This window comes from Megalobrama amblycephala, linkage group LG12 (assembly GCF_018812025.1).
Source record: "Megalobrama amblycephala isolate DHTTF-2021 linkage group LG12, ASM1881202v1, whole genome shotgun sequence".
Lineage (NCBI taxonomy): Eukaryota > Metazoa > Chordata > Actinopteri > Cypriniformes > Xenocyprididae > Megalobrama > Megalobrama amblycephala.
This window is the reverse complement of record NC_063055.1, coordinates 2,820,599-2,848,009: the sequence shown is the minus strand read 5'-3', so window position 1 is coordinate 2,848,009 and position 27,411 is coordinate 2,820,599. Positions and strand designations below refer to the sequence as shown.

At 36.3% G+C, this 27,411-nt stretch overlaps 1 protein-coding gene across 1 annotated transcript in view; it reads right to left on the bottom strand.

The window, feature by feature from the left end:
- Positions 1–27,411, bottom strand: part of crb2b (crumbs cell polarity complex component 2b) — a 36,867-nt gene that overhangs the window by 3,486 nt on the left and 5,970 nt on the right. The window contains exons 2-10 of the mRNA XM_048210632.1: positions 19,662–20,357; positions 17,488–17,683; positions 16,922–17,061; positions 15,312–15,494; positions 15,126–15,239; positions 7,278–8,204; positions 5,335–5,888; positions 3,309–3,474; positions 741–1,611 (exon numbers count right to left, since the gene is read on the bottom strand). Coding sequence (XP_048066589.1) covers positions 741–1,611; positions 3,309–3,474; positions 5,335–5,888; positions 7,278–8,204; positions 15,126–15,239; positions 15,312–15,494; positions 16,922–17,061; positions 17,488–17,683; positions 19,662–20,357 — 3,847 coding nt within the window. The remainder of the gene's footprint in view (positions 1–740; positions 1,612–3,308; positions 3,475–5,334; positions 5,889–7,277; positions 8,205–15,125; positions 15,240–15,311; positions 15,495–16,921; positions 17,062–17,487; positions 17,684–19,661; positions 20,358–27,411) is intronic.

Genomic DNA, 27,411 nt, shown 5'->3' with positions numbered 1-27,411 from the left:
TCTAGAGAAACTATCAGTCATTTTCTAAAAAAAAAAAAAAACACAAATAACCACAAATGCTCGGTGGAAGTGCCGCGGTAGGACAAAAAACGCCATCTCATTTTCTCCTCCAACTTCAAAATCATCCGACATCGTTGTTTTACCTTTTTTTGTAAAGGTCGTTTGACTTAGTCTTTGCACGTTCGCTTTGTAAACACTGGATCGGTACTTCCGCCTACGTCACGCGTGACCTTTCCAACATGATTACGTAATGCGTGGCGCATCACAGAGCAGTGCAAGACGAGCATTTGTGGTTAAAAAGTATATAAATTTTTATTTTTTTTAGAAAATGGCCGGTCGTTTCTCTAGATAAGACTCTTATTCCTCGTCTGGGATCATGTAGAGCTCTTTGAAGCTGCACTGAAACTGACATTTGGACCTTCAACCGTTTGGTGCCCACTGAACTCCACTATATGGAGAAAAATCCTGGAATGTTTTCATCAAAAACCTTAATTTTTTTCAACTGAAGAAAGAAAGACATGAACATCTAGGAAGACATGGGGGTGAGTAAATTATCAGGAAATTTTAATTCAGAAGTGAACTAATCCTTTAAAATAGAATAAACGTTAACTTAATAAAAGTTTAACTTCATGCACTAAAACTGAAATAAAAGTAATAAAAACTATATAGACATATTTAAAATATATATATATATATATAAATATAAAAGCATTTTAAGATCAGGACCCAATCTCACTCACTGGCAGAGCGGCCCCGTGTGATCAGGTGGACAGACGCAGGTGTATCCCGTGTCTGTAGTCACACAGGAGCCTCCGTTCTCACAGCGATGCTCCTGGCAATTGTCCACCTCCTCCTGGCAGTTCTTCCCACCGTATCCGGCAGGGCACTCGCACTCATAGTCCCCCAGCAGATCCCGGCACTCTCCCCGGACACAGGGCCGTTGGCCGCACTCGTCTACGTTCTCCTGGCAGCGTTCGCCCGTCCATCCCGGGGCACATTTGCAGTCAAAGAGATTGAAGAGGTCTGTACACGTGCCGTTGTTCTGGCACGGCTCGGAAAGACACAAGCGGGTGCTGGTGCATCCCAGCTGAGGCTCCGCCATCCCGCCAACTCGGATGAACTGTGACGCTTGCGGCGCCTCTTCCTCCAGGCGTCCGGAAAACGGTAAATAAACCCCACCGATCCGCACCTCGCCCAAACAGCCGGTGTAGTTCTGCGCCAGCCACACGGTGGAGAAGTTGAAGAAGTCTGTGCTGCCAGCTGCCGCCAGGCTGATTCCGGCCTGCTGTCCGTCCACGGTGAGGAGCCAACGGGACGCTGCGATCCGTGAGCTGGACGTGTAGAGCTCCACTTGATGCCATTCGCCGTCCGACACGGGGACGTCGCTGGTGAAAGCGTGCACATCCAGACTGTTACCCTCGCGGAACTTCACGATCAGCGAGGAGTTCAGGAGCCCCATGCAGAAGAACTCCAGACGGTTGGAGGCGCGTAACAGCGTCCCGTTCTCCTCGCGCGTCCGCAGCTCCATTGAGATGTGTGTCACAGGGGCGAGCAAGGAGCCGTTGGCACTGAACTTCAAAGCATTGCTCTCAAATGTGGCGTTGGCTAAACCTGCAACGAGGAGAAATATATTAATGCAGGGATTCACAAACTTTCTCCTCAGCTGAACTCCTCAGACATAAATTAATTGTGTCAATAATTTAACAACACATTTGCATGTTCACGGTTCTCTGATCTTAGTCATGATATGCAAGTAAACATTTTATTTTATTATTTTTATATAAACATTTATTATTATTATTATTATTATTATTATTATTTATAACTCTAATTATGAAAATAGCAGAAATATATTACTGTTGTAAATTACAATATATAAACTATGACTATTCATTAAAAAAATTACATGATAATATTAAAATTTGTATTTTATACAAGTTAAAATATTACATGACTGGCAAAAAATTAACTGTTACTGTTTTTTATTTTATTTTTTTCTAATTATTAAAAAATGACAGAAATATATTACTGTTGTAAATTAAAGTATGAATATTCAATAAAAAATTATGTGATATTAAAAATTTGTATTTTACAATACAAGTTAAAAATTATTTTTTATATAGGGCTACATGACTGCAAAAAATTAAATTGTGATTATTTTGTCATATATTGCAATTTAAACTGTTACTGTTATTATTATTATTATTATTATTATTAGAGCTCTAATTATAAAAAGTGACAGAAATATCACTGTTGTAAATTACAATAAACTATGACTTTTCAATAAAAAATGTACGTGATAATATTAAGTTAAAATATTACATGATTGCCAAAAAATTAAATTATGATTATTTTGTCATATTTTGCAATTTCAACTGTTACTATTTTTATTAGTTTTAACTCTAATTATAAAAATGACAGAAATATATTACTGTTGTAATAACAAAAAAAAAAAAAAAAAGAATATTCAATAAAAAAAAATGAATGTGATAATATTAACATTTTTATTTTAGGCTACACGTTTAAATACTAATATTTATGTCTTTAATTCTTTCAATATTTAAAATTTTTTTGACAAGATACTTTGGAATGTTCAAACCCTAAGTTTAACATTTTAAATCAAAAAGCTTTTATTTTGACAGAATACTGGAGAAATTATGTAATATTTTATTTTATTTCAAATAACAAAAATAAAGTATAATGACCCTGGTTCCAGTGTCAAATTGAATCTAATTGGATTTCAATCAATGCATCAAAAATTACACAATGAAAAAACAAAACTGTATTTATTTACCTTCTTTTTTATTTTATAGATTATTTTTTTATTTTTTTATGTGCTTTCATGAAGTTTAAACATTAGAGCATGGCACTAAAAAGGCCAAGATCATGGGTTAAATTTCAGGGAAAATTTGCATGCATGAACTGAAGAAAATGTACACCTTCAATGCAAATACATTTCTTGAAATAAAAGTGTCTGCAAAATGCATAAAGGATAAATCTCTTCATAGGGGAGATGAGAAACTGACACAACAAAATACATAATTTGTATGCCTTTAACCATGAAACTTATGAGTCAAATTCAAGGAAAATTCAAGGAAAACATCTTAGGTTAACCAGATTTTTCCGACAAACTCAAAAAAATGCATTGCGGGCCTAAAATATAATTTAAGTTTTAAATGTTTCTTTTTTCTCATTGACTCTTGGGTTTTGTCTACAAGCTTGATTATCTGTTTTCTTAAATACTGAGAAACATGTAAAAGTCAAAACAAAACAGCTGACACTGAACCCTCAACAAGTCAGATACTCACACTCATAACCATCAGGCAAGTCCACACATCGAGTCCCAGAGTCACACGGGTCACTAACACACCACACGCGTGTGTCACACGTCTTCCCGGAGTAGTTCAGCGGACATGAGCACACAAAGTCATTCCAGATGACCCGGCATTTCCCTCCATTCTGACAGGGCTTCATCTGAAAAGACCATTTGTAATTGATCAAAGTCTGAGAAGTCCAGACAAGCACCAGAAAAGTGAATAATGTTAAGTTTAATAATGTAAAGATGTGATACTTTCAGCAACACTACCATTGGAAAGATTTGTTTTTGAAAGAGTATCTTCTGATCACCAAGGCTGCATTAATGTGACCAAAAATACAGTAAAAATAGTGAAATATTTTTTTAATTGAAAATAACTGCTTTCTATTTTAATATATTTTAAACTGTAATTTATATCCTGTGATCAATGCTGAATTTTCAGCATCATTACTCCAGTCTTCAGTGTCACATGATCCTTCAGAAATCATTCTGATACGATGATTTGCTGCTCAAGAAAAATTTCTGATTATTAACAGCGTTGATACCATGATACATTGTGTTTTCCTGGATTCTTTGATGAATAGAAAGTTTAAAAGAACAGCATTATTATTGGCTCAAAATTAATGTTAGCAAAGTGATAAAACATTCTAGCAAACATGCTAACAACATGTTAATTCATGTTAACAATGGTAAACAATGCTAATTTACGATACTAACATGTTAAATCATGCTAGCAATGTGGTAAAACCTGCTAACATTTTGGTAACTCATGGTAGTAATGTATTAACACATGCTAACAACATGCTAATTCATGTTAACAATGGTAAACAATGCTAATTTACAATACTAACATGTCAAATCATGCTAGCAATGTGGTAAAACCTGCTAACATTTTGGTAACTCATGCTAGTAATGTATTAACGCATGTTAACAACATGCTAATTCATGTTAACAATGGTAAACAATGCTAATTTACTAACATGTTAAATCATGCAAGCAATGTGGTAAAATCTGCTAACATTTTGGTAACTCATGCTAGTAATGTATTAACACATGCTAACAACATGCTAATTCATGTTAACAATAGTAAACAATGCTAATTTACGATACTAACATGTTAAATCATGCTAGCAATGTGGTAAAACCTGCTAACATTTTGGTAACTCATGCTAGTAATGTATTAACGAATGCTAACAACATGCTAATTCATGTTAACAATGGTAAACAATGCTAATTTACGATACTAACATGTTAAATCATGTTAGCAATGTGGTAAAACCTGCTAACATTTTGGTAACTAATGCTAGTAATGTATTAATGCATGCTAACAACATGCTAATTCATGTTAACAATGGTAAACAATGCTAATTTACGATACTAACATGTTAAATCATGTTAGCAATGTGGTAAAACCTGCTAACATTTTGGTAACTCATGCTAGTAATGTATTAACGCACGCTAACAGCATGCTAATTCATGTTAACAATAGTAAACAATACTAATTTACGCTATTAACATGTTAATTCATGTTAGCTATTTGTGAAAAAAACATGCTAGTTTATGCTAGCAATGTGCTAAATCGTGTTAGCAATGTCATAAAACATGCTAGCAACATGCTAATTCTTGCTAGCAACATGCTAAAATATGCTACCAACATATTAAAACATGCAAACGACATGCTAAGTCTTGCTAGCAACATGCTAAAATATGCTACCAACATATTAAAACATGCAAACAACATGCTAATTCATGCTAGCAACATGATAAAACATGTTAATGCAATGTCTTTCTTTCTCTTTCCACTTAACTAAATTTAAAGCTTTCAAAACTTTAAAACTTTGTCAAGCCAATATCAAAGTTTTTCCCAACGAACTTTACTCATCTATTTTAAAATAGAATCCTTTGTAACATTATAAATGTCTTTACTGTCACTTTTGATCAATTTAATGCATCCTTGCTGAATAAAAATATTAATTTCTTAAAACTGACCCCAAACAGTAGTGTATATCTTATCTTACCTTACACGTCTGGTCGCCCACACAACCCTCCAGCACATTAGACGAGTTTCTTGGTAAGTAGCTTGGATGTTGTGGTTTCTGGCTGATGCTCCCCGAGTACATGTACAGCTGTGTGTCGTCTATGCGGACGTCCTGCATACAGCCCTTGAAATATCCGCCCCACGGTACATTGTTCTCTCCTTCAGGAAGTCCACCAAGATACGCCACATCTCCTGCTTCTACCTCAAAATCACTGTGACTGACAGAAATCTGCTGCGTTTGATTAAATACTATAGCGCCTTGTTCTTTTTTAATAGCCACAAAAACCTTCTCCCCATCGGTTAGGAAGTCGGAGGCCCTTCTGACGGAGTTGTATATCGCAACATACATTGAGCCATTTTTTAGAAAAAGAGTAAAGTATGCTTGATTCTCATGCTGGAGCTGAAAGACCAGGCCATTTATCTGACGTGATTTCAGCCACAAGGACACAGTCAGGTTAGCGCCGTGCTTCTGGGTGATGGGAAACGCAGCGAAGCTTCTGTTGCGCTCGTGACTGAACGTCCATGAAGAGTGCTCTGTTGGGAGAGACGGGCAAAGTTTTTAGTAAACACCACTGTAATTATGAAAGCATCCAGAACATATGAATCTCAAGAAAACATGTACACCTCAAAAATAAGAAGTTATAGTTGATAAAGCCTACTTTAGGACAACTAAGATATAACTAACAATAATTTCATGGCACACGAAAGACAGTTCCACCAAACTATATATCAGGCATAACATTATGACCACCTTCCAAATATCGTGTTGGTCCCCCTTTTACTGCCAAAACAGCCCTGATCTGCCGAGGCATGGACTCCTCTAGACCCCTGAAGGTGTGCTGTGGTATCTGACACCAAGATGTTAGCAGCAGATCCTTTAAGTCCTGTAAGTTGTGAGGTGGAGCCTCCATGGATCAGACTTGTTTGTTCAGCACATCACAGATGCTTGATTGAATTGAGATCTGGGGAATTTGAAGTCTCAAACTCATTGTGCTCCTCAAACCATTCCTGAACCATTTCTGCTTTGTGGCAGGAGCATTATCCTGCTGAAAGAGGCCACAGCCACCAGGGAATACAGTTTCCATGAAAGGGTGTACATGGTCTGCAACAATGCTTAGGTAGGTGGTACGTGTCGAAGTAACATCCACATGGATGGCAGGACCCAAGGTTTCCCAAAGCATCACACTGCCTCCACCGGCTTGCCTTCTTCCCATAGTACATCCTGGTGCCATGTGTTCCCCAGGTAAGCGACGCACACACATCCAGCCATCCAGGTGATGTAAAAGAAGATGGGATCGATCAGACCAGGCCACCTTCTTCCATTGCTCCGTGGTCCAGTTCTGATGCTCACGTGTCACTGTTGGCGCTTTCGGCGGTGGACAGGGGTCAGCATGGGCACCTTGACTGGTCTGCAGCTATGCAGCTCCATACGCAACAAACTGTGATGCACTGTGTATTCTGACACCTTTCTATCAGAACCAGCATTAACTTCTTGAGCAATTTGATCTACAGTAGCTCGTCTGTTGGATCGGACCACACGGGCCAGCCTTCGCTCCCCACCTTGGCCGCCCATGATCCTGTTGCCATTTCACCGCTGTTCCTTCTTTGGAGCACTTTTGATAGACAGTGACCACTGCAGACCGGGAACACCCAACAAGAGCTGCAGTTTTGGAGATGCTCTGACCCAGTCGTCTAGCCATCACAATTTGGTCCTTGTCAAATTTGCTCAAATCCTTACGCTTGCCCATTTTTCCTGCTTCTAACACATCAACTTTGAGGACGCAATGTTCACTTGCTGCCTACTATATCAGGTGCAGTGATGAAGAGATGATCAGTGTTATTCACTTCACCTGTCAGTGCTCATAATGTTATGCCTGATATAATCATTGGCACATAATTTAATCATTCAAAAAGAAAGCTCACCTTCTGAACAGTTGTGTCCATAAAATGGCCTGCGGCAGTGGCACATGTAGTCGGTCCACAGATCCACGCAGTGACCCCGCTCAGAGCAGGGGTCCGGACGGCACCGTTCCCTCCTCTCGCAGCCCATCTGCACATCCGGCTCTGAGCTGAAGTTCTGAGGAAGAACCAGCTGAGAATCCACGAGCAGATCCTCAAAACAGCCGACGAATCCCATCCTGGTCTCCGTGTTGTTCAAGTATTCCGGTGGAACCCCGCCGATGTACGCTTTCTCCAAACCGTGCGGCTGGAAGGACAGAAGCTGGTTGTGACCTCCATCCTCAGCTGTCCTGTTCTCTGACAGCAGGGTCAGAGTCAGTCTCTCATCCACACTAACAGAGACTTCACACCAGAGTCCATCATTGAAATCCCCGCTTAACTGCACAGCGAGCTTCAAATCTCCCGATTCGGCTCTGGAGAGAAGATTTCCACCAATTAGCTCCAGTATGAAAAAGTGCTCTTGGCTTCCCCGGTAGAAGAGAATTACATCCGGCAAGGTCGTCCTGAACCGCAGCTGGACGCTCGGCCTTTGCGATCCCGCCTGCCTGCGGGTCCTGTTGCGGTGAGGAACCTCCACGACCAGATATCCTCCTCCTGTCATGGAGAAGGTGGTGGAGGTTTCGCATGTGTCACCATGAAAACCAGAAGGGCATCTGCAGGTGTGTCGATGCTCATCTTCATGCAATGATGGCACACAGGTGGCGCCGTTCTGGCAGGGGTCGTCCACACAGCCGGTCAATGTGACGTCACAGTCACGGCCGCCCCAGGGCAGCTGGTCCGGCGCAGGAGGTGGACAGGAACATATGTAGTCATTAATGGCGTCCTTACAAAGGGCTCCGTTCTGACACGGGTCGCTCTCACACTCGTCCACGTTAATCTCACACACAACACCTGCAGGGGGATTACAGAGACAGAGGTCATCTGATGCTTTAGGCACAGACATTCAAGATGAATAAACTTTAGTCTTATTCAAAAGCTTTTTATGTGCAACATTAGGGCTGCACGATTCAGGGAAAATCAAAAAATCGAATTACAATTTTTCTGATCAAAATTGTGATTTAAAATTTTACATTCTGGTTTGCTCTGCTTGTTTGTAGTGCTGCACAGTTTGGCAAAAATTTTGTGATTATATATCAGTATGACTATAAAATAATAATAATAATAATAATAATAATAATAATAATAAGAAGAAGAAGAAGAAGAAGAAGAATTACTATTGCTAATAATAATACATAAAATATACAATAAATACTAAATAAAAAATAATAATAAAAATAAGAAAGATTACTATTGTAATATTTCACTGTAAAATAAAAACTAAGTATTTAAGTAATATAAAAATACATATATAAATACAAAAATATAATAATAATTTTTATTATTATCTTTATTATTGTTGTTGTTGATAATATAATAATGATAATACTATAATAAGTACTATTCCTATTGTAATATTTCACTGTAAAATAAAAAAATGAGTATTTACATAATATTATATAATAATATAAATATAACAAAATTACAATATTACATTTTATTATTATTAATCTTTTTTATATAATAATAATACATTCAATTCAATTCAAAAAGCTTTATTGCCTATCCATAAAATATACAATAATACTAAAAAAAAGAAATATTTCTATTGTAATATTTCACTGTAAAATAAAAAATTAGTATTTAAGTAATATAATATAAAAATATAATAATAATATAAAACGTAATAATACGTTTTATTATTATTGTTGTTCTTGTTGTTGTCTATAATAAGAACAATACAAAAATACACAATAATACTAAATAAAAATAAGAAATATTTCTATTGTAGTAATTCACTTTAAAATTAAAAATGAGTATTTAAGTAATATAATATAAAAATATAAAATAAAAATATAATAATAATTATTGTTGTTAGTGATAATAATAATAATAATACATAAAAATATACAATACTAAACAAAAATAAGAAATATTACTATTGTAACTATTGTTACAATTACTATTGTAAGAAATATTAATATTTCACTAAAATAAAAAATATTTTAAGTAAACTTAATATAATATTTAAATATAAAAATATCATTTTTTATCTTACACTTCAACTGTAAAATTACAATACTAATATTAGTAATTTACTGTATTAATTTCTTCATTTTTAGATGTTAAACCATGGACCGTGGATCATGAGCTGCTAACATGTAAGAATACAGTGCCACGCTTCATTTTGAAACATGCAATGCATATATTTATTTAATTAAATTGATATTCACAATAAGCCATATCATGATTCCAGTTTTATTTGGATGAATTGTGCAGCCCTATGCAACTTATTTATGTGATGATTTTAGAGATCCTGTGTAGAAAACTAATTATATTAAACAAATTAAGAAAATTTAAGACTTCCTGACTTTAAGCAGAAACCTTAATCAATTACTTACAGAATAAAATCAGATAAAAGCAAATAAATTGACTTTTAATTGCATTTACTTTAAGCCTTTTAGTAATGTAATCCTGGTAAAGGGATTGGCATGCCGGCATATGTTTAGAACAGTTACTTCAACTTAACTGAAGTTTATTTAGTCTGTATAGCATACTGTTAAATACTGCTGTGAATAATAATATTGCACCAGTAAATACAACCAAACTATACACTGAAAGTTCACCAGCACACAACTGAAGAGGTCTGCTTATTATGCAACCATTCCTGCGAGTTATCGTAATCAATGTCTGCCAGTGCAAACTGTTAAAGGGTTCTAGTAGTTGCTTGTAATATATTTTGCATTTCCTGGAAATATTAAACATGAAACTGAGATAATTGAGAAGCTGCTTGGAAACAACGTGTATTGTGAAAAGCACTATATACTAATGATACTGACTTGATAACTCAATTTTAGCACGTTATGCAGAATGCAAAAAGTTGCACTACTGTTAAATTTATCATGCATATGATGATGTTATCATGCATATGAAAAAAAAAACAACCAACAATGTTAGCAATACCACAATACTGAATTTTAAGAGTAAACTAGAACAATACAAACCTAAAGCAGACATGGAGAGTATTTTTTTACGGTAGATTTCAGTACAAATATCTAAATTCTTAAATCAACGTACAATTACTTGACATGCAATACAATAAAATAAGAGTCTTGTTTTCTGAAAAATGTAATGCAAAGGGAAAATAAGTTTATTTTTCTGACCCCAGTCGCATAAATATCAAAATTCTTAAATAAAGATATGCAAAATGACTCAAAATAAGAGTCCTGTTTTCTGGAGAAGTTCATCAAAAATAAAATTTAACAAAAAAAATGCACTTAATTCAAAGGGGGGGAATGACGTCATGACAAGATTTTTTCTTTTTCTTTTTTAAAGCATAAACTCTCTATATTTTGATGCGTTTCCCCCCACAAAAACAAGATTTCTTCTCATATGTCATTGTACATATTTGTACTGGAATACAAAACAAAAATACTGAGTGAGAAAATCACTTGTTGCAGTGAACAGAAAGCGTCTTTATTTGTGGTTTTCAGCTCTACAGTTTATATCTGATATTCATCATAAATTCCAGAAGAACCGCACACTTTATTTCAAAGGAAGGAAGCAGTCGATCTTCATGGCCAGGAGAATTACGAGCCCTCCTCAGGTTAATTCGACATTAATGCCGAGATCCTGCAGACTTTCAGAAAGCTCCGACACTTTACCTGTCAGGAGAAGCAGCCCACTGCAAATGACTTTCACTATTAGTCCTCTCATCCTGCCAAACGTCCAGGCCGGAGTCTCTCTCCTCAACAAGACGAGCCGCAGCAGACACTGACACAGAAGTGACAGTTTCCAATGCAGACGTCCTACAGTTTTTTCCTACTTCTCCCAGTGCTCCTTTCTTTCTAGCTTCATAAGCGCACACCCACAGCCGACCGACCTCTCGGTACCAAGCGTCCAGGAGTGATTGCGAAGGATGAGCTGCCCTGCCGGGATAATAATCCACAGAGCTTCCCCTCCCTTCCCAGCTGGCTCCTGTCAGTGCTGACATCAGGAATGTCTGTCTGCCCGGCCGGCGTGAGCGATCACTTTCCATGCCAACTCATTACTGGAGATGTGATGTGAGTCCGTGTCCGTGTGGGATGATTTTAGGCCTGGAAAGCCTGGAACGCACTACACGACTTTTCAAATCTCAACAGATTTATAAACACTACACATTATATACAGTACAGCCGTGATGACCAGCCTAGGAAAACCTCCTTTATTCAAATATCGTTTAAGATTTTGTAAGCATATTGCATAGTTGTGCTTGGAGTCAATTGATTTATTTGTGATAATAACACAATAATAATAATAATCATTTTTGGCCAGAAATTATGAACACATGCAAAAACAAGAGAGGACCAACCAAATATTAATAGCTGATTAAGTAGTCAATATTTGATTTTTGAGCTTTGATCATAAAACTAAGCATTTAATATCATCTTACTAAGATATATTATTGGGAGAAAGAGTGACCGCTGATATTTGCATGTGCATTTTATGTTAGTAGTCTGCTAAACTGTTCTCACTGAATTATTTTATATTATGAAAATCTGACTTTTTCCATGTTTAAGTGCTATAATCGGTACATCTACTAATCCAGAAAGCATGAAAAAGGTCAACCCAGTAACTTTGTTTTGGCAAACCTTTCTCTGCAAGCATGTGAAAACAAACGAGTTGCTCAGATTTCGCTCCTCTAGTGATCTTGTTATAATATTACCGCCCCTTAATCTGCACGTTTCCACCCACGGCGCCGCCATTTTGTTTTCGCAAGCAACAACGGTGAACAAGAACCTTGTGTGTATTTGACAGTTTAAACACAACAAATGTGAAAGAGATGTTACTCACGAGACTTGACGTCTGACAGCCGGCTGTCTGTGTGTGTGCTTCAGATAAGTGCGTTTAGAAAACGATCTATTAGACATTTGACACCTGAGACTTAAATTACCTCTTGTAAAAATGGGTCCCCTTTAATACAAGCTATCAGAATTTAATTATTCTCTGGAAAATGATCACTGAACTAAACGAAACTAGACTGCTGAAATCTGGCATCCTGAAGTTATTAGTCAAGCTGTGGGTGTTTGTTTTTCTTCTCTTAAGCAGCTCTCCTGTAAGCGTCAGCAGACACTCAAACTGAAGCTGAAACACCATTACAACAGGATTTGTTTTCTTAAAGTCTCTGAGTTGCATCATGTCTATGATTTCGAACAAGATCTCTGTGATTAAAACCAAGGTGGGAGTCCTAAATTTTTTATTTATTAGTGTAAAATAATCTTGATTGAATATCTAACTATATATTTTTACACATGGTCAGATTTGCTTTTTAGCATATGCAAGCTGTTGTGAACTAAAACTCCACATCATGACTTAGAAACTAGGTGATTTTGTCAGGTTTTTCTGTTTTCTTTGTGGTTTAAGCCAATGCCTTTGGTGTTTCTAGCACTATGCTCTACTGACTGAGCTTGTTTTCCATTCGTTTTATTTATTTACTCACAAATACAATCAAAAAATAGTTATGTTTTGCATTTACAACCCAGGCTCACTGGCAAAACGTGCCTAAAAATAACGATCCACCTACACCAAACATAACTGATAGTGTTAACAAAAGCAAATATGAGATAAAAACACATTTGCTGAAGCATGGTTGACATTTTAATCTTTGAGCTCTTTTATCATGACTCATGTTTCACGGGACTCGTATCCAAATGCTCCACATCGCAACTGCAAAAAATGATTTTCTTCCTCAGTATTTTCCCCTTGTTTTCCAGTAAAAATATCAGAACATTCTTAAAGGTGCAATATGTAAGATTTATGTCCGCTAGAGGTCGCTAGAGGCCTATTCAAAACAAAGGCGTAGCTTGATGACAGCAAGTTTGAGAGCGGAATCTTGGGACATGTGATCTCCACCTCACAGCCGGTGCAAAAGAATAGGAACAGGACTTGGGATGAAATCATGTTCATGGATGTGATTATTAACGTTACTGTAGTGTGAACCAGAGCAGGAGCGAGTGTTGTGGAGCTGAACGAGGAGCTGGAGCGATTGATCAACACACGCCTCACGAGCAGCGGGACTTTTATTATGACACAGTCGCCAGCGCCGCTTCCGCTTTTCCGGTCATGAGTATGAGGTAACGCAGCTCTGTTTATCATATTAGATACATTTGAGAGTGTTGAAAATGATGTTATAACGTTACTCTGTGCGTTCGCTCGGCGGCTGCTGTGAGACACTGTTACACACTGCAGTAAGATAGATCGATTTTACAATATCATATTAAATGCTGGATGACTTGTGTTGATAAATATCATGCAATTAATTTTAAAACGTATTGTATGATGGAGAAAATGCTGTTTTACTGTTACTAAAAATAAAGCTGCATCTGATTATGCTATGTTAGCTACTTCACAAAATAGTGTTTTTCTCTGAGGCGTGGTAAAGCATGAGACTCGCAAAACATCAAGAAAATTAGATTTAAACAATAAGACTAAACATGTTGAGCTATATAACAATAATTAGTTTTCTGTCTATAAATATATCAAAACAGTTGTTCCCTTGTCTATTAAAACATGTAAATATTAAAGAGTCTTTGGTGTTTCCATGGTTTCTACAAAATAAACCGGAAACCGAGGGTAACGCGGGTATGACGCCATTGACAGGCGACTCCTCACACGTCCCGCAGCCTTGGTTAAAATTTCAATTTTCTCACGATTTACAAATCGTTGCAAACATTTGGGATATTGTAAGTACTCAAGTGAAGAAAATATATAACACTGGCCTAGTGGTTTTTGGATATTTTACTGCAAAATTCTTACATATTGCACCTTTAAATTAGAATACATTCACTTAAGAAGCAAAATTACTTAAAGGATTAGTTCACCAGAAGCCAAGGCTGTTACCGGAAGCCATTTAATATACTTTATAAAATTATAATTATGGATATTTTTCTCACAAAACCCCCCTTGAGTCGCATGGATTACTTTTATGATGGATGGATGTGCTTTTTTGGGCTTCAAAACCTCAGTTACTATTCACTCCCATTATAAACCTTGGAAGAGCCAGAATACTTCACTTGTGTTCATCTGAAAGAAGACAGTCATATACACCTAGGATGACTTGAGGGTGAGTAAATCATGGGATCATTTTCATTTTTGGGTGAACTATCCCTTGTTTAATGAAAAAATATGACCAAACACTTGCTGGTCCACTTATCGACCACTATGGAAGTCAGTGAGGATCAGAAACTGGTTACCAACATTCTTCAAAACATCAGAACAGAATATATTTTTGGGTGAACTATCTACTACATTTTGGTCAGTCATTTAATTATTCCAAAAAACAACACTTGTTACCTTACGTCATTTTGCTTCTCAAGTAAATGTATCTTGATTTAAGGATGTTTAGATATTTGTAATGGAAAACGAGAAAAATACTGAAGAAGAAAATCATTTTTTGCAGTGTAGCTGTACGAGCAAGTTCAGTACGTCAGAAAAGCCACAGATATGGAGCTGGTTACGTGATGCAAATCACGTTTGCAAATCATGGTAAAAGTGTTTTGAGGTCATCTGAGAAAGGATGAGGCTTTATGTGATAATCTGCACCTGTAATCAAGAATGTGTAAAAAGGAATAAATGTTCTTGATGTTTTAATGGCACTATAGTGTTCATTTCAGCTGGAAACTGCAGTGAATTGTGTGTATAGGGTTTTTTTTGCCTAAATGTTGTGCATTTAGCACTTGGATATATTTTCATTATTTAGATTTTTTAAAGAAAAAGATAAGGGAACACATTACACACCTGTGAACCCCGGAGGACACGAGCACTGAAATGCATTGACGAGATCTTCACAGGTGCCTCCGTTTTCACACGGCGCAGACTCGCATTCGTTCACGTTAACTGAACAGTTTTCACCTGAAAAACAGAGACGCTCGTGTCACCAGCAGCTCTTTGAGTCTCTGAGCAGCCAGCAGCAGTGTTTCTCACCTGTGAATCCAGTGCGGCAGTGGCACAGGAATCCAGCTGCGCTCTCGTAGCTGAACTCACGGTCCAGTTCTGGCAAAACTCTGTAGTGTCTGGAGTCGGATCTCTGGAAACATTCGCCGTCATTTTCACACGGCCGCGCGTCACACTCATCCACGTCAAGCTCACAGTTCTCACCTTCATAGCCTGAAATAAATAACATAAGAAACTCTGAGTAAACTCGAGGAGAGCTGACTTCATATCACTGTTAGTTTTATTAATATTTTAAAACACATATATATATATATATACACATACTACCAGTCAAAAGTTTTTGGACGGTAAGATTTTTTAATGTTTTTAAAAGAAGTCTCTTCTGCTCACAAAGGCTTCATCTATTTGGTCAAAAATACAGTAAAAACAGTAAAATTGTGAAATAGTTTTATAATTTAAAATAACAGTTTTCTATTTGAATAAATTTTAAAATGCAATTTATATCCAGTGATCAAAGCTGAATTTTCAGCATCATTACTCCAGTCTTCAGTGTCACATGATCCTTCAGAAATCATTCTAATATGCTGATTTGCTGCTCAAGAAACATTTTTTATTATCATTATCATTATCATCATAATATTTTTTATTATCAATGTTGAAAACAGTTATTTGATGAATATAAAGTTCGAAAGAACAGCATTTATCTGAAATATAATAAACATTCAATCCATATTCTCCATTGTTGCAGCTCCTCTCTTCCCAGTCTGTCATTAACGCTCTGTTTAGTTTCTGTCTCTATGAAGCCCCTCCCTTTTAAAAGCATAATGTGCTCTGATTGGTCAACTGGAGCAGTGTGTTGTGATTGGTCAAGCGCTACGAGTATGTTTGGGAAATGTCCCGCCCCTTTCCATAGCCACCAGTTTCAACACATTCTAACCAACTCAACCAGGCCCCGCCCCTTTATTCTGAATATTAATTATTTAAATGAGGAGTATTGTGACGTGTTTGTTCCCAGAAGAAATCTCAAGACTACAATGGAGGCGTTTCAGGGAGTTCAGAAACAGTGACACTTAGAGAATAACTCCTGCTGGAGGAGCTTTTTCATGCTCAAACAGCAACATTACACACTAAAGAAAGATGAACATGGAAAAAAGAATCATAGATCCTCTTTAAATAAATTTGTTTAGGCATGGCGTTTATAATAAATGTTGTTTATAATAAATCCCACTATAATTTGTTTGTTTTATACTTATATTGCTTTATTTATGAATACCAGATGTGTTGTGGAGTGAGGAACTAATACAAGTTTATATCATTTTCGAGTGTTTTTTTCTGTCAACAATGCATTTTTGACACAATGTGACTTATTTTACAGACATCTACTTTAATAAAACCATGCATTTCATATATATACACTATATACAAAATACATCCATCCATTTGGATCTTATGGTTTTCTTTGCAATGGCCTCTATGTTTCTCTAGGTGGCAGTGTGGTGTAAAAGATCATCACTGAAGAAGAGCATTGCTTTTATCACACTATAATTCTGAGACATTATTACTGTAATGCAATAAAATGAGCATCTGAATGCATAAATAAATACAAAGTTAAGATGAATAGGTTAAATTAAAGACGTTACCTGGCCAGCAGAGGCAGGTATACTGGTTAACTCCTTCCTGGCAGGTGGCGCCATGCTGACAGGGGTCCGACACACACTCGGGGATGTCTTCTTCACAGACAGAGCCCATGAATCCAGTGCCGCTGCAGTCACACTCATAGCTGTGATTCAGAACACAGTCTGATGAGTGACGAAAACACCATCAAAATATCATTTTACACACTAGCTGTGGTTTGCACTGTTTTAAAGGACAAACATCTGTACATCAGCATCCATGTTTTAGTGTTTTTAATGTTGTTTATATGTCTATGTGTTGTTTTTAATATGCATTGATGAGTATTTTCTCCTTAAAACTGCAGATAGTCTGAAAAACTTGGTTTGAAACCGGCCATTTTGAATGAGTTTCTGGTTCAAACATATAAGGCTGAATTTAAGCAATATTGCCATCGTGTAGCGTTTACTACATTTGAGCGAGTGGATCCGAGCTGCTGTGATTGAGTGGAGGCGGGGACTAATTTGCATATTAATTGATCCTGTAGAATTCAACCAATCAGATGACGAACCTCAGATTGATCAAATACACTCACCTGTTGACCATATCCAGACACATCCCTCCATGTTGGCAGGGTGAACTTTCACACTCGTTGATGTCCAGCTCACAGTTAATGCCCTCGTATCCCGGCACACACTCACAGGTGTACAGACCCACGTGATCGTGGCAGGTGGCGCCGTTCTGACAGGGATCCGCCTCACATTCATCTATGTCAACTTCACAGTTCAGTCCTGCAGGACGATTCAACACACAGACTGAGGTGTACTGGTTTACAATATAACATAAACACACTTTTTAGGACATTGTGTATCTTCTAATGGTGCAGTATGAGTATGGTAATCATTCAGTATACGCTGGGAGCAGTCAAATTTGGACAACTTTTTGCATGATCTTTTTAATATCTTTTTAGATGCCGTTCAAAAACTTTTTTTGCTTAAATGTCTGAAATTGCTATAAATGGTCTATGAATAGAATTTACTTTATAAAACTAATATTTTAATAAAATAATAATTATAGAAATAAATATATAATAAATTAAATAATTAATCAACTGAGAGAATGTCCAAAGTAAATCAAATATACATTTTGTTAAATTATTATAAATAAATAAATAAATAGGTTTTATTTGCATTTACATTTTATTTAATTAATTAATTAATTAATTAATTAATATTTCCAGTAAAGTCGGCTGAGAGAATGTCCAATGAAGCTCTAATATAGCAATATTATAAAAGAATGATTATAAATAAATAAATGCAGTAAATGCTGAGAGGATGTTCAAAGAAACTGAAATATAAAAATTATTTCAAAATAATAAATATTTGCAATGAAGTCGGCTGAGAGAATATCAAAGAAACTCAAAATAATAAATAAATAAATAAAAAATGCAGTAAAGTCGGCTGAAAGAATATCAAAGAAACTCAAATATAAAAATATTTCAAAATATTAATTATAAATAAATGCAGTAAAGTTGGCTGAGATCATGTTCAAAGAAACTCAAATATAAAAACATTTCAAAATAATAATTATATAAATAAATAAATAAAATGCAGTAAAGTCGGCTGAAAGAATATCAAAGAAACTCAAAATAATAAATAAATAAATAAATAAAAATGCAGTAAAGTTGGCTGAAAGAATATCAAAGAAACTCAAAATAATAAATAAATAAATAAATAAATAAAAATGCAGTAAAGTCGGCTGAAAGAATATCAAAGAAACTCAAAATAATAAATAAATAAATAAATAAATAAATAAAAATGCAGTAAAGTCGGCTGAAAGAATATCAAAGAAACTCAAATATAAAAATATTTCAAAATAATAATTATAAATAAATGCAGCAAAGTTGGCTGAGATCATGTTTAAAGAAACTCAAATATAAAAACATTTCAAAATAATAAATAAATAAATAAATAAATAAATGAATAAAATGCAGTAAAGTTGGCTGAAAGAATATTAAAGAAACTCAAATATAAAAATATTTCAAAATATTAATTATAAATAAATGCAGTAAAGTTGGCTGAGATCATGCTCAAAGAAACTCAAATATAAAAAAATTTCAAAATAATAATTATATAAATAAATAAATAAAATGCAGTAAAGTTGGCTTAAAGAATATCAAAGAAACTCAAATATAAAAATATTTCAAAATAATAAATAAATAAATGCAGTAAAGTTGGCTGAGAGTATTTTCAAAGAAACTCAAATATAAAAATATTTCAAAAGAATTATTATAAATAAATATTAGCAATGAAGTCGTTAGAGAGAATATCAAAGAAACTAAAATATAAAAACATTTCAAAATAATTATAAATAAATAAATAAATATTTGCAGTAAAGTAGGCTAAATGATTGTCCAAATAAACTCAAATATAAGAATGTTTTTATTTGTTCAAGATTTTTTTTTTGTCACTATATAATTCTCATACATATTGATGACTTTATTATTGTTTTAAAATATAAAATATATTCATAAAGAATGAGCAGACTCTTCTATAGTGAAATCCTGTGAAATATGTTTTAGTTTATTTCAGACTCTCATGTATTATAGCCATCTTATTTTATAACCGATTATTTTGTTTATTGTCTTCATGATTTGTTGCAAAATAAAAATAATAATAATAATAACTTTTCACTGGTAGTGTATATTGAAGAACAATTAAATTATCTAGATTACCACTGTACAGCCACAGTATATGTGACAGTCCTCACCTGTAAACCCAATGAGACACTCGCAGATGTAGCGGTCCTTCCCGTTGATGCACGTCCCGTTGTTCTCACAGGGTTGGGATGCGCACTCGTTGATGTCAATGTCACAGTGGTATCCTTGAAAACCAGGTACACAGTAGCAGTGATACACATCAACACCGTCCTGACAGATGGCGCCGTTCCTGCAGGGCTGCGACACACACTCATCGATGTCTTCTTCACAGTTTTGACCCCGAAAGCCTGCGGCACACCGGCACTCGTACCCGTCTGGTGCCCACACGCAGGTGGCGTTATTGTAGCACGGGTCATCCGCACAGTCTCGCACCTTCGTCCTGCAGTCGTCCCCGCTGTATCCGCTGGGACAGTGGCAGGAATATCCGTTAACTCCATCCACGCAGTAGCTCTTGACCCCCGTGCAGGGGCTGCTCTCACATTCGTTGATGTTCTGGGTGCAGTTGGGTCCGTCAAACCCGTCGGGACACAGACAGGTGTAGTTCTCCATTCCTGGAGTGCCGATGCATGTGGAGGGACAGTCTGCACGTTCACACGGGTCGTATAAAAGCTCACAGTTTACTCCTGCATATATAGGCGGCGTGAGACGGCAGACACACTGGTAGCCGCCCAAGGTAGGTACGCAGGTGCCGTTGTTTTGGCATGGAGATGACAGACACACTTCAGACGTGACAGTGCAGAACAGACCTGTGGGTACAAACCAAAAAGCTGTCATCATTAGCAGATGTTTCTATACAAAGATGACTTGCATACACACACTGCGGGGACAGTCAGCCTAGAGTAGGGGTGTCAAACTGCCGCAGTCCTGTTGAGTTTAGTTCCAACCCTGCTCCAACAAACACACCTGTAGCTTTCAAATAAGCCTGAAGGACTTGATTAGCTGAATGAGGGATGGAACTAAACTCTGCTGGGCTGTGGCCCTCCAGGAACTGAGTTTGACACCTGTGCCCTAGACTGGAGCAACCTGAGGTCAAAGGTCAAGTGTGTGGGATGTTTTTATGTACTTTCTCACATTCCAGTTGTGTAAAGCAGGATTGTGCACCAGTCAAAACTGATCTGAGAAAGTCCCAGTTTAATTCTAAATTTAATATTCCAAATATGAATTTAGGTAGCAAAGGTAGAATTGCAATGAATGCAAGAAGAAATAAAATGAAGAAATTAATATAAATGCAGCATACGAGTTAAAAAAAAGAATATAAAGATAAACTGTGAATGTTGATTTAGATAGTTAGATAGATAGAAAGATAGATAGAATGAATAAATAAATGATAGAACGAATGATAGATAGATAGAGGAATAAACAAACAAATGATAGAATGATAGATAGAATGAACGAACGATAGATAGATAGAGCGATAGATAGACAGAGGAATAAACGAACAAATGATAGAACGATAGATAGAACGATAGATAGATAGAATGATAGAACGATCCATCGATAGATCAATCAATAGATAGATAGAATGATAGCACGATAGGTCGATAGATAGATAGAAAAAATGAACAAAATGATAGAATGATAGATAGAACGAACAAACAAATGATTGATAGATAGATAGAGATAGATAGATAGATAGAATGATAGAACGAATGAACGAACGATAGATAGATCGATAGATAGAATGAATGAACAAATGATAGAATGATAGAACAATAGATCGATCGATAGATAGATTGATCGATAGATAGATAGATAGATAGAGAGAACGAACGAACAAATGATAGAATGATAGAACGATAGATAGAACAATCGATCAATAGATCAATCAATAGATAGATAGAATGATAAATAGAACGATAGGTCGATAGATAGAACAAACAAACAAATGATAGAACGATAGAATGATAGATTGATCGAATGAACGAATGTATGTACGTACGTAGATAGATAGATAGATAGATAGATAGATAGAACGATAGATCGATAGATAGAACGAATGAACAAACGATAGATAGATAGATAGAAAGATAGATCGATCGATCGATAGAACGAACAAATGATAAAATGATAGATAGAACGAATGAACAATTGATAGATAGGTCGAACGATAGATCGAATGATAGATCGATAGATAGATCGATAGATAGAACTAACGAACAAATGATAGAATGATAGAATGATAGATCAATCAATAGATAGAACGATCGATAGATAGAATGATAGAGAGAACGAACGAATGAACAAATGATAGAACGATAGATAGAACAATCGATCAATAGATCAATCAATAGATAGAAAGATAAGTAGAATGATAGGTCGATAGATAGAACAAACAAACAAATGATAGAACGATAGAATGATAGATTGATCGAATGTATGTACGTACGTAGATAGATAGAACGATAGATCGATAGATAGAACGAATGAACAAATGATAGATAGATAGATAGATAGAAAGATAGATCGATCGATAGAACGAACAAATGATAAAACGATAGATAGAACGAATGAACAATTGATAGATAGATAGATAGGTCGAACGATAGATCGAATGATAGATCGATAGATAGATCGATAGATAGAACTAACGAACAAATGATAGAATGATAGAACGATCAATTGATAGATAGATAGATAGATAGATAGATAGATAGATAGATAGATAGATAGATAGATAGACAGATAGATAGAATGATAGATAGAGAGAACAAACGAACAAACAAATGATAGAATGATAGATAGAACAATAGGTAGATAGATAGATATAGAACAAATGATAGATTGAACGAACGAACGAACGAACGAACGTAGATAGATAGATAGATAGATAGATAGATAGATAGATAGATAGATAGATAGATAGATAGATAGATAGATAGATAGATAGATGTTTGAAATATCACCTACATCATTTTATATATCATCATCAGGGTGGAAGAATATTTAATTTCCCATATTTTCGTATTGAATCTCCTCTTGTCTTTCCCATTCAAATTCCAGTTCAACTTGTGTGTTGTGGCCAATTCAAATCAAATTCTCTCATGAATTTGAACATTGTTTAGGGAATCCCTGTTAGTCTAACCAGCTGGAGATTTATTCTCTATACCACACCATCTACTGCGTCACAAAGTAAGAGTAAGTGAAGAGAGTATAGAAGATTCATCCTAAAGCCTCTTAAAGAAACTTCAAACGAGTGAAGCCTGTGTATGAGACTTGATGAACCCTTACTCAAATGCCTGGGTTAATGTCACCAAAATCTCAGATGAGAGCTGCAGGGGCCTGAAGAGACGTTCAGGACGAGTGCAGCGTATGACAGCACTACTGAACATACACATCTGACGTGTAACTGGAGATTTAGACTGCGATTCCAGTGGCATAAAGGGGCTTTCGTCCTCACTATCACCTCCACCAGGCAGATGGGCGCGTGGTGTAACCTTCTTACCAACTCTGACTTAACCTCCACCAGATGCTCCATCAATGGATTGTGTCAGCTTGACCGACCACCACTCACTGAGACTAATCCGTCCTCATGCACGTGATACCTAAATACACCTGTCAATCATTCACAAAGCCTCAATAACAGCCTGAGATCTGCTTGATGAAGTCTAGTGCTGATTCAGGTTAATGAAATAATCTGCTACATTTGAGAAATCACTACAAATGTCAAACTAAACTCTAAAAACAAGTCTTAATATTGTACACAATTTTGCTTCTCAACAGGAAATTGATTTTGTTTAAAGGATGTCCAGACATTTTTTGCAGGAAAACAAGATAAAAATACTCATTCAGAAGTGAAGGACATCAGTCACACTTTCAATAGACGAGAGCAGGGAGAGAAACTGTGTCAAGAGGTCTGGTAGTGACTGTGAATGACCTACAGTCTCCTCTAATCCAGGATCATCTGGTCTGAGAGGAGAGAGAGAAAGAGGTGAGCTTTACAAAGAGACTTGAACACTGATCTGAACCAACACAGTTCTTCCGTACATTGTCAGCCACAGCTGTCAATAAAAATAATAGATGTTGTTGTTCAAATAAAAGGGGAGATCTGAAGTCTAGACGGGGCAGGCAGAGCTTACGGATGGGCTTCAGAAGCTTCACTTTAAAATAAAGTCAATTGAAAAATTTCTCAGAGCAGTAGAAGAGTCCTCAACCCCCCTCAAAGAGACGTATGGTATGAACCCTCAGGACAGAAGACTGTATCAGACCCCCGTCCAGAGAAAAACAAGACGGGGGCCGCTAGAGATCCTTTAATAAACACATACCATTCAGTATTATTTGCTTCTCTACAACTCAAGAGCATCTAATCAGCAAACTTAACCTTTTAACATGGATAAATGGCAAAAATGTGTTTTTTTAGTGCTGTCAAATCAATTATCGTGATTAATCGCATCTAACATAAAAGTTTGTACACATATAAGTGTTTATATACAGTATACAGTACAGTCCAAAAGTTTGGAACCACTAAGATTTTTAATGTTTTTAAAAGAAGTTTCGTCTGCTCACCAAGGCTACATTTATTTAATTAAAAATACAGTAAAAAACAGTAATATTGTGAAATATTATTACAATTTAAAATAACTGTTTTCTATTTGAATATATTTCACAAAGTAATTTATTCCTGTGATCAAAGCTGAATTTTCAGCATCGTTACTCCAGTCTTCAGTGTCACATGATCCTTCAGAAATCATTCTAATATCTGATCTGCTGCTATGTAATGCCAAATATTGGCTCATTTTGGATTTCATGAGAGCTACACATTCCAAAAAAGTTGGGACAGGTAGCAATAAGAGGCCGGAAAAGTTAAATGTACATATAAGGAACAGGCAACATGATTGGGTATAAAAAGAGCCTCTCAGAGTGGCAGTGTCTCTCAGAAGTCAAGATGGGCAGAGGATCACCAATTCCCCCAATGCTGCGGCCAAAAATAGTGGAGCAATATCAGAAAGGGGTTTCTCAGAGAAAAATTGCAAAGAGTTTGAAGTTATCATCATCTATAGTGCATAATATCATCCAAAGATTCAGAGAATCTGGAACAATCTCTGTGCGTACGGGTCAAGGCCGGAAAACCATACTGGATGCCCGTGATCTTCGGGCCCTTAGACGGCACTGCATCACATACAGGAATGCTACTGGAATACTTCCAGAAAACATTGTCGGTGAACACAATCCACCGTGCCATTCGCCGTTGCCGGTTAAAACTCTATAGGTCAAAAAAGAAGCCATATCTAAACATGATCCAGAAGTGCAGGTGTTTTCTCTGGGCCAAGGCTCATTTAAAATGGACTGTGGCAAAGTAGAAAACTGTTCTGTGGTCAGACAAATCAAAAGTGAAGTTCTTTTTGGAAAACTGGGACGCCATGTCATCCGGACTAAAGAGGACAAGAACAACCCAAGTTGTTATCAGTGCTCAGTTCAGAAGCCTGCATCTCTGATGGTATGGGGTTGCATGAGTGCGTGTGGCATGGGCAGCTTACACATCTGGAAAGGCACCATCAATGCTGAAAGGTATATCCAAGTTCTAGAACAACATATGCTCCCATCCAGACGTCGTGTCTTTCAGGGAAGACCTTGCATTTTCCAACATGACAATGCCAGTCCACATACTGCATCAATTACAACATCATGGCTGCGTAGGAGGAGGATCCGGGTACTGAAATGGCCAGCCTGCAGTCCAGATCTTTCACCCATAGAAAACATTTGGCACATCATAAAGAGGAAGATGCGACAAAGAAGACCTAAGACAGTTGAGCAACTAGAAGCCTGTATTAGACAAGAATGGGACAACATTCCTATTCCTAAACTTGAGCAACTTGTCTCCTCAGTCCCCAGACGTTTGCAGACTGTAATGAAAAGAAGAGGGGATGCCACACAGTGGTAAACGTGGCCTTGTCCCAACTTTTTTGAGATGTGTTGATGCCATGAAATTTAAAATCAACTTATTTTTCCCTTAAAATGATACATTTTCTCAGTTTAAACATTTGATATGTGATCTATGTTGTTTTCTGAATAAAATATTGAAATTTGAAATTTCCACATCATTGCATTCTGTTTTTATTCACAATTTGTACAGTGTCCCAACTTTTTTGGAATCGGGTTTGTATATACATACAAAAACTTTTGTTATATGCAATTAATCGATTTGACAGCACTATTTGTTTTTTTTTTGCTTAGTATTTTCCTCTTGTTTTCCATTAAAGATATCTAAAAATTCTTAAATCAAGATACATTTACTTGTGAACCAAAATTACTGAAAAAATTATCTAAATGAAGTGAGCTTGTGATTAAATGGGAAAAAAAGATTATTTGGTAACACTTTATTTTAAGGCGACGTAGTTACACGTTACTACATGTACTCACTCTAGTAATAACAGTAAATTATGCATAATTATAAGTAACTAAGCCTAAACCAAACCCTAACTGTAACTCTATAGTAAGTACATGAAGTTAATTAATTTTACTTAGTACTTATTTGAGTATGCGTTTATTTGAGAAGCAAAAAGTAATACGTCACCTTAAAATAAAGTGTAACCGATTATTTTTCTTACCTCACAAACCGATATTTTCCTTGTTTTAGCATTAAATCACTATAAATGAACAATAAACAAGACTTAATATCTGCTTCTCAAGTAAATGCATCTTAATTTAAGAATAATTCGATATTTGAACTGGAAAACAAGACAAAATACTGAGTAGTAATCAAACAGTCCCCACTGACTTCCATTGTAGGAAAAAAAATTCTATGGAAGTCAATGGGGTCCATCAACTGTTGGTTACCAACATTCTGCAAAATATCTTCTTTTGTGTTCAGCAGAAGAAAGAAACTCATACAGATTTGGATCAATTTGATTTTGGATCAAAATGTCATTAAATAATAGCCTGACTACGTCAGACTTCCTACTTCCGCTCAATTTCATTTCGCTTCTGTACTCAGTCTGATACAGCGTCAGAGCTTTGTGTTTGCCACCGGTCTGGAAACAGCCGGGCCAATCAACGAACAGAGGGCGGGCTGAGAGCCGTGACGTAGATGCTAAGCGCCGAGTTTTACATTGTAGGTTAGAGAAATCGAAAACCGAAACGACCGCGGAAATGGGAAACGAGACACGGGATGCAAACTTCGGGATGCATTAACTTCGCATAATCTGCAAAAGTCGTTTACAGCCATGTTCACTCCGGTATTTCGCTCACATCATCATGTGTTTACAACAGGTTTACAGTGGAAGTTCAATCATAGATTTGAGTTCGATGCATGATGTCTGTGCTTCGATGCGGCTGTACAGGCGGATAACATACGTCATAACTAAACGTATCTGATTGGCTTACGGGTAACCAATGATTTTAAACTTCAGACAAGCGTCCCCTAGCGAGAGAGAAAACACTTCTCTATTATGCCATTCCAGACTCTGTCTACGAAGCAAAGTGAAGTAGCAGAGTCTGGTATTACCAGGCTAATTAAATAATGGTTACAGTAGCTAATTTAGGCCCGATCAACATTCAGTTCTCCGCCTGTAGTGTTTTCCAGTATTTAAACTCTACAGCAGACCAATAAACAGCCATTAGAAAAGTGTAAGTGACCCTAATACTACAATCCACACAGATAACTGCACACAAACATATATTACAAACAACCTTGAGCTGAAGTTTGCCCAAATCCTGTTTTGATTAAACTCTAAAGCAGTGTGTAATGAACACACAGGTACAGAGAGTCTCTTGCTTAAAGGCATTTCATTTGCAGGCTGTTTCTGTCATGTTGTTTTCTTTGTCATACCTAGTCAAAAATATATTACATATTTCAACCAACTG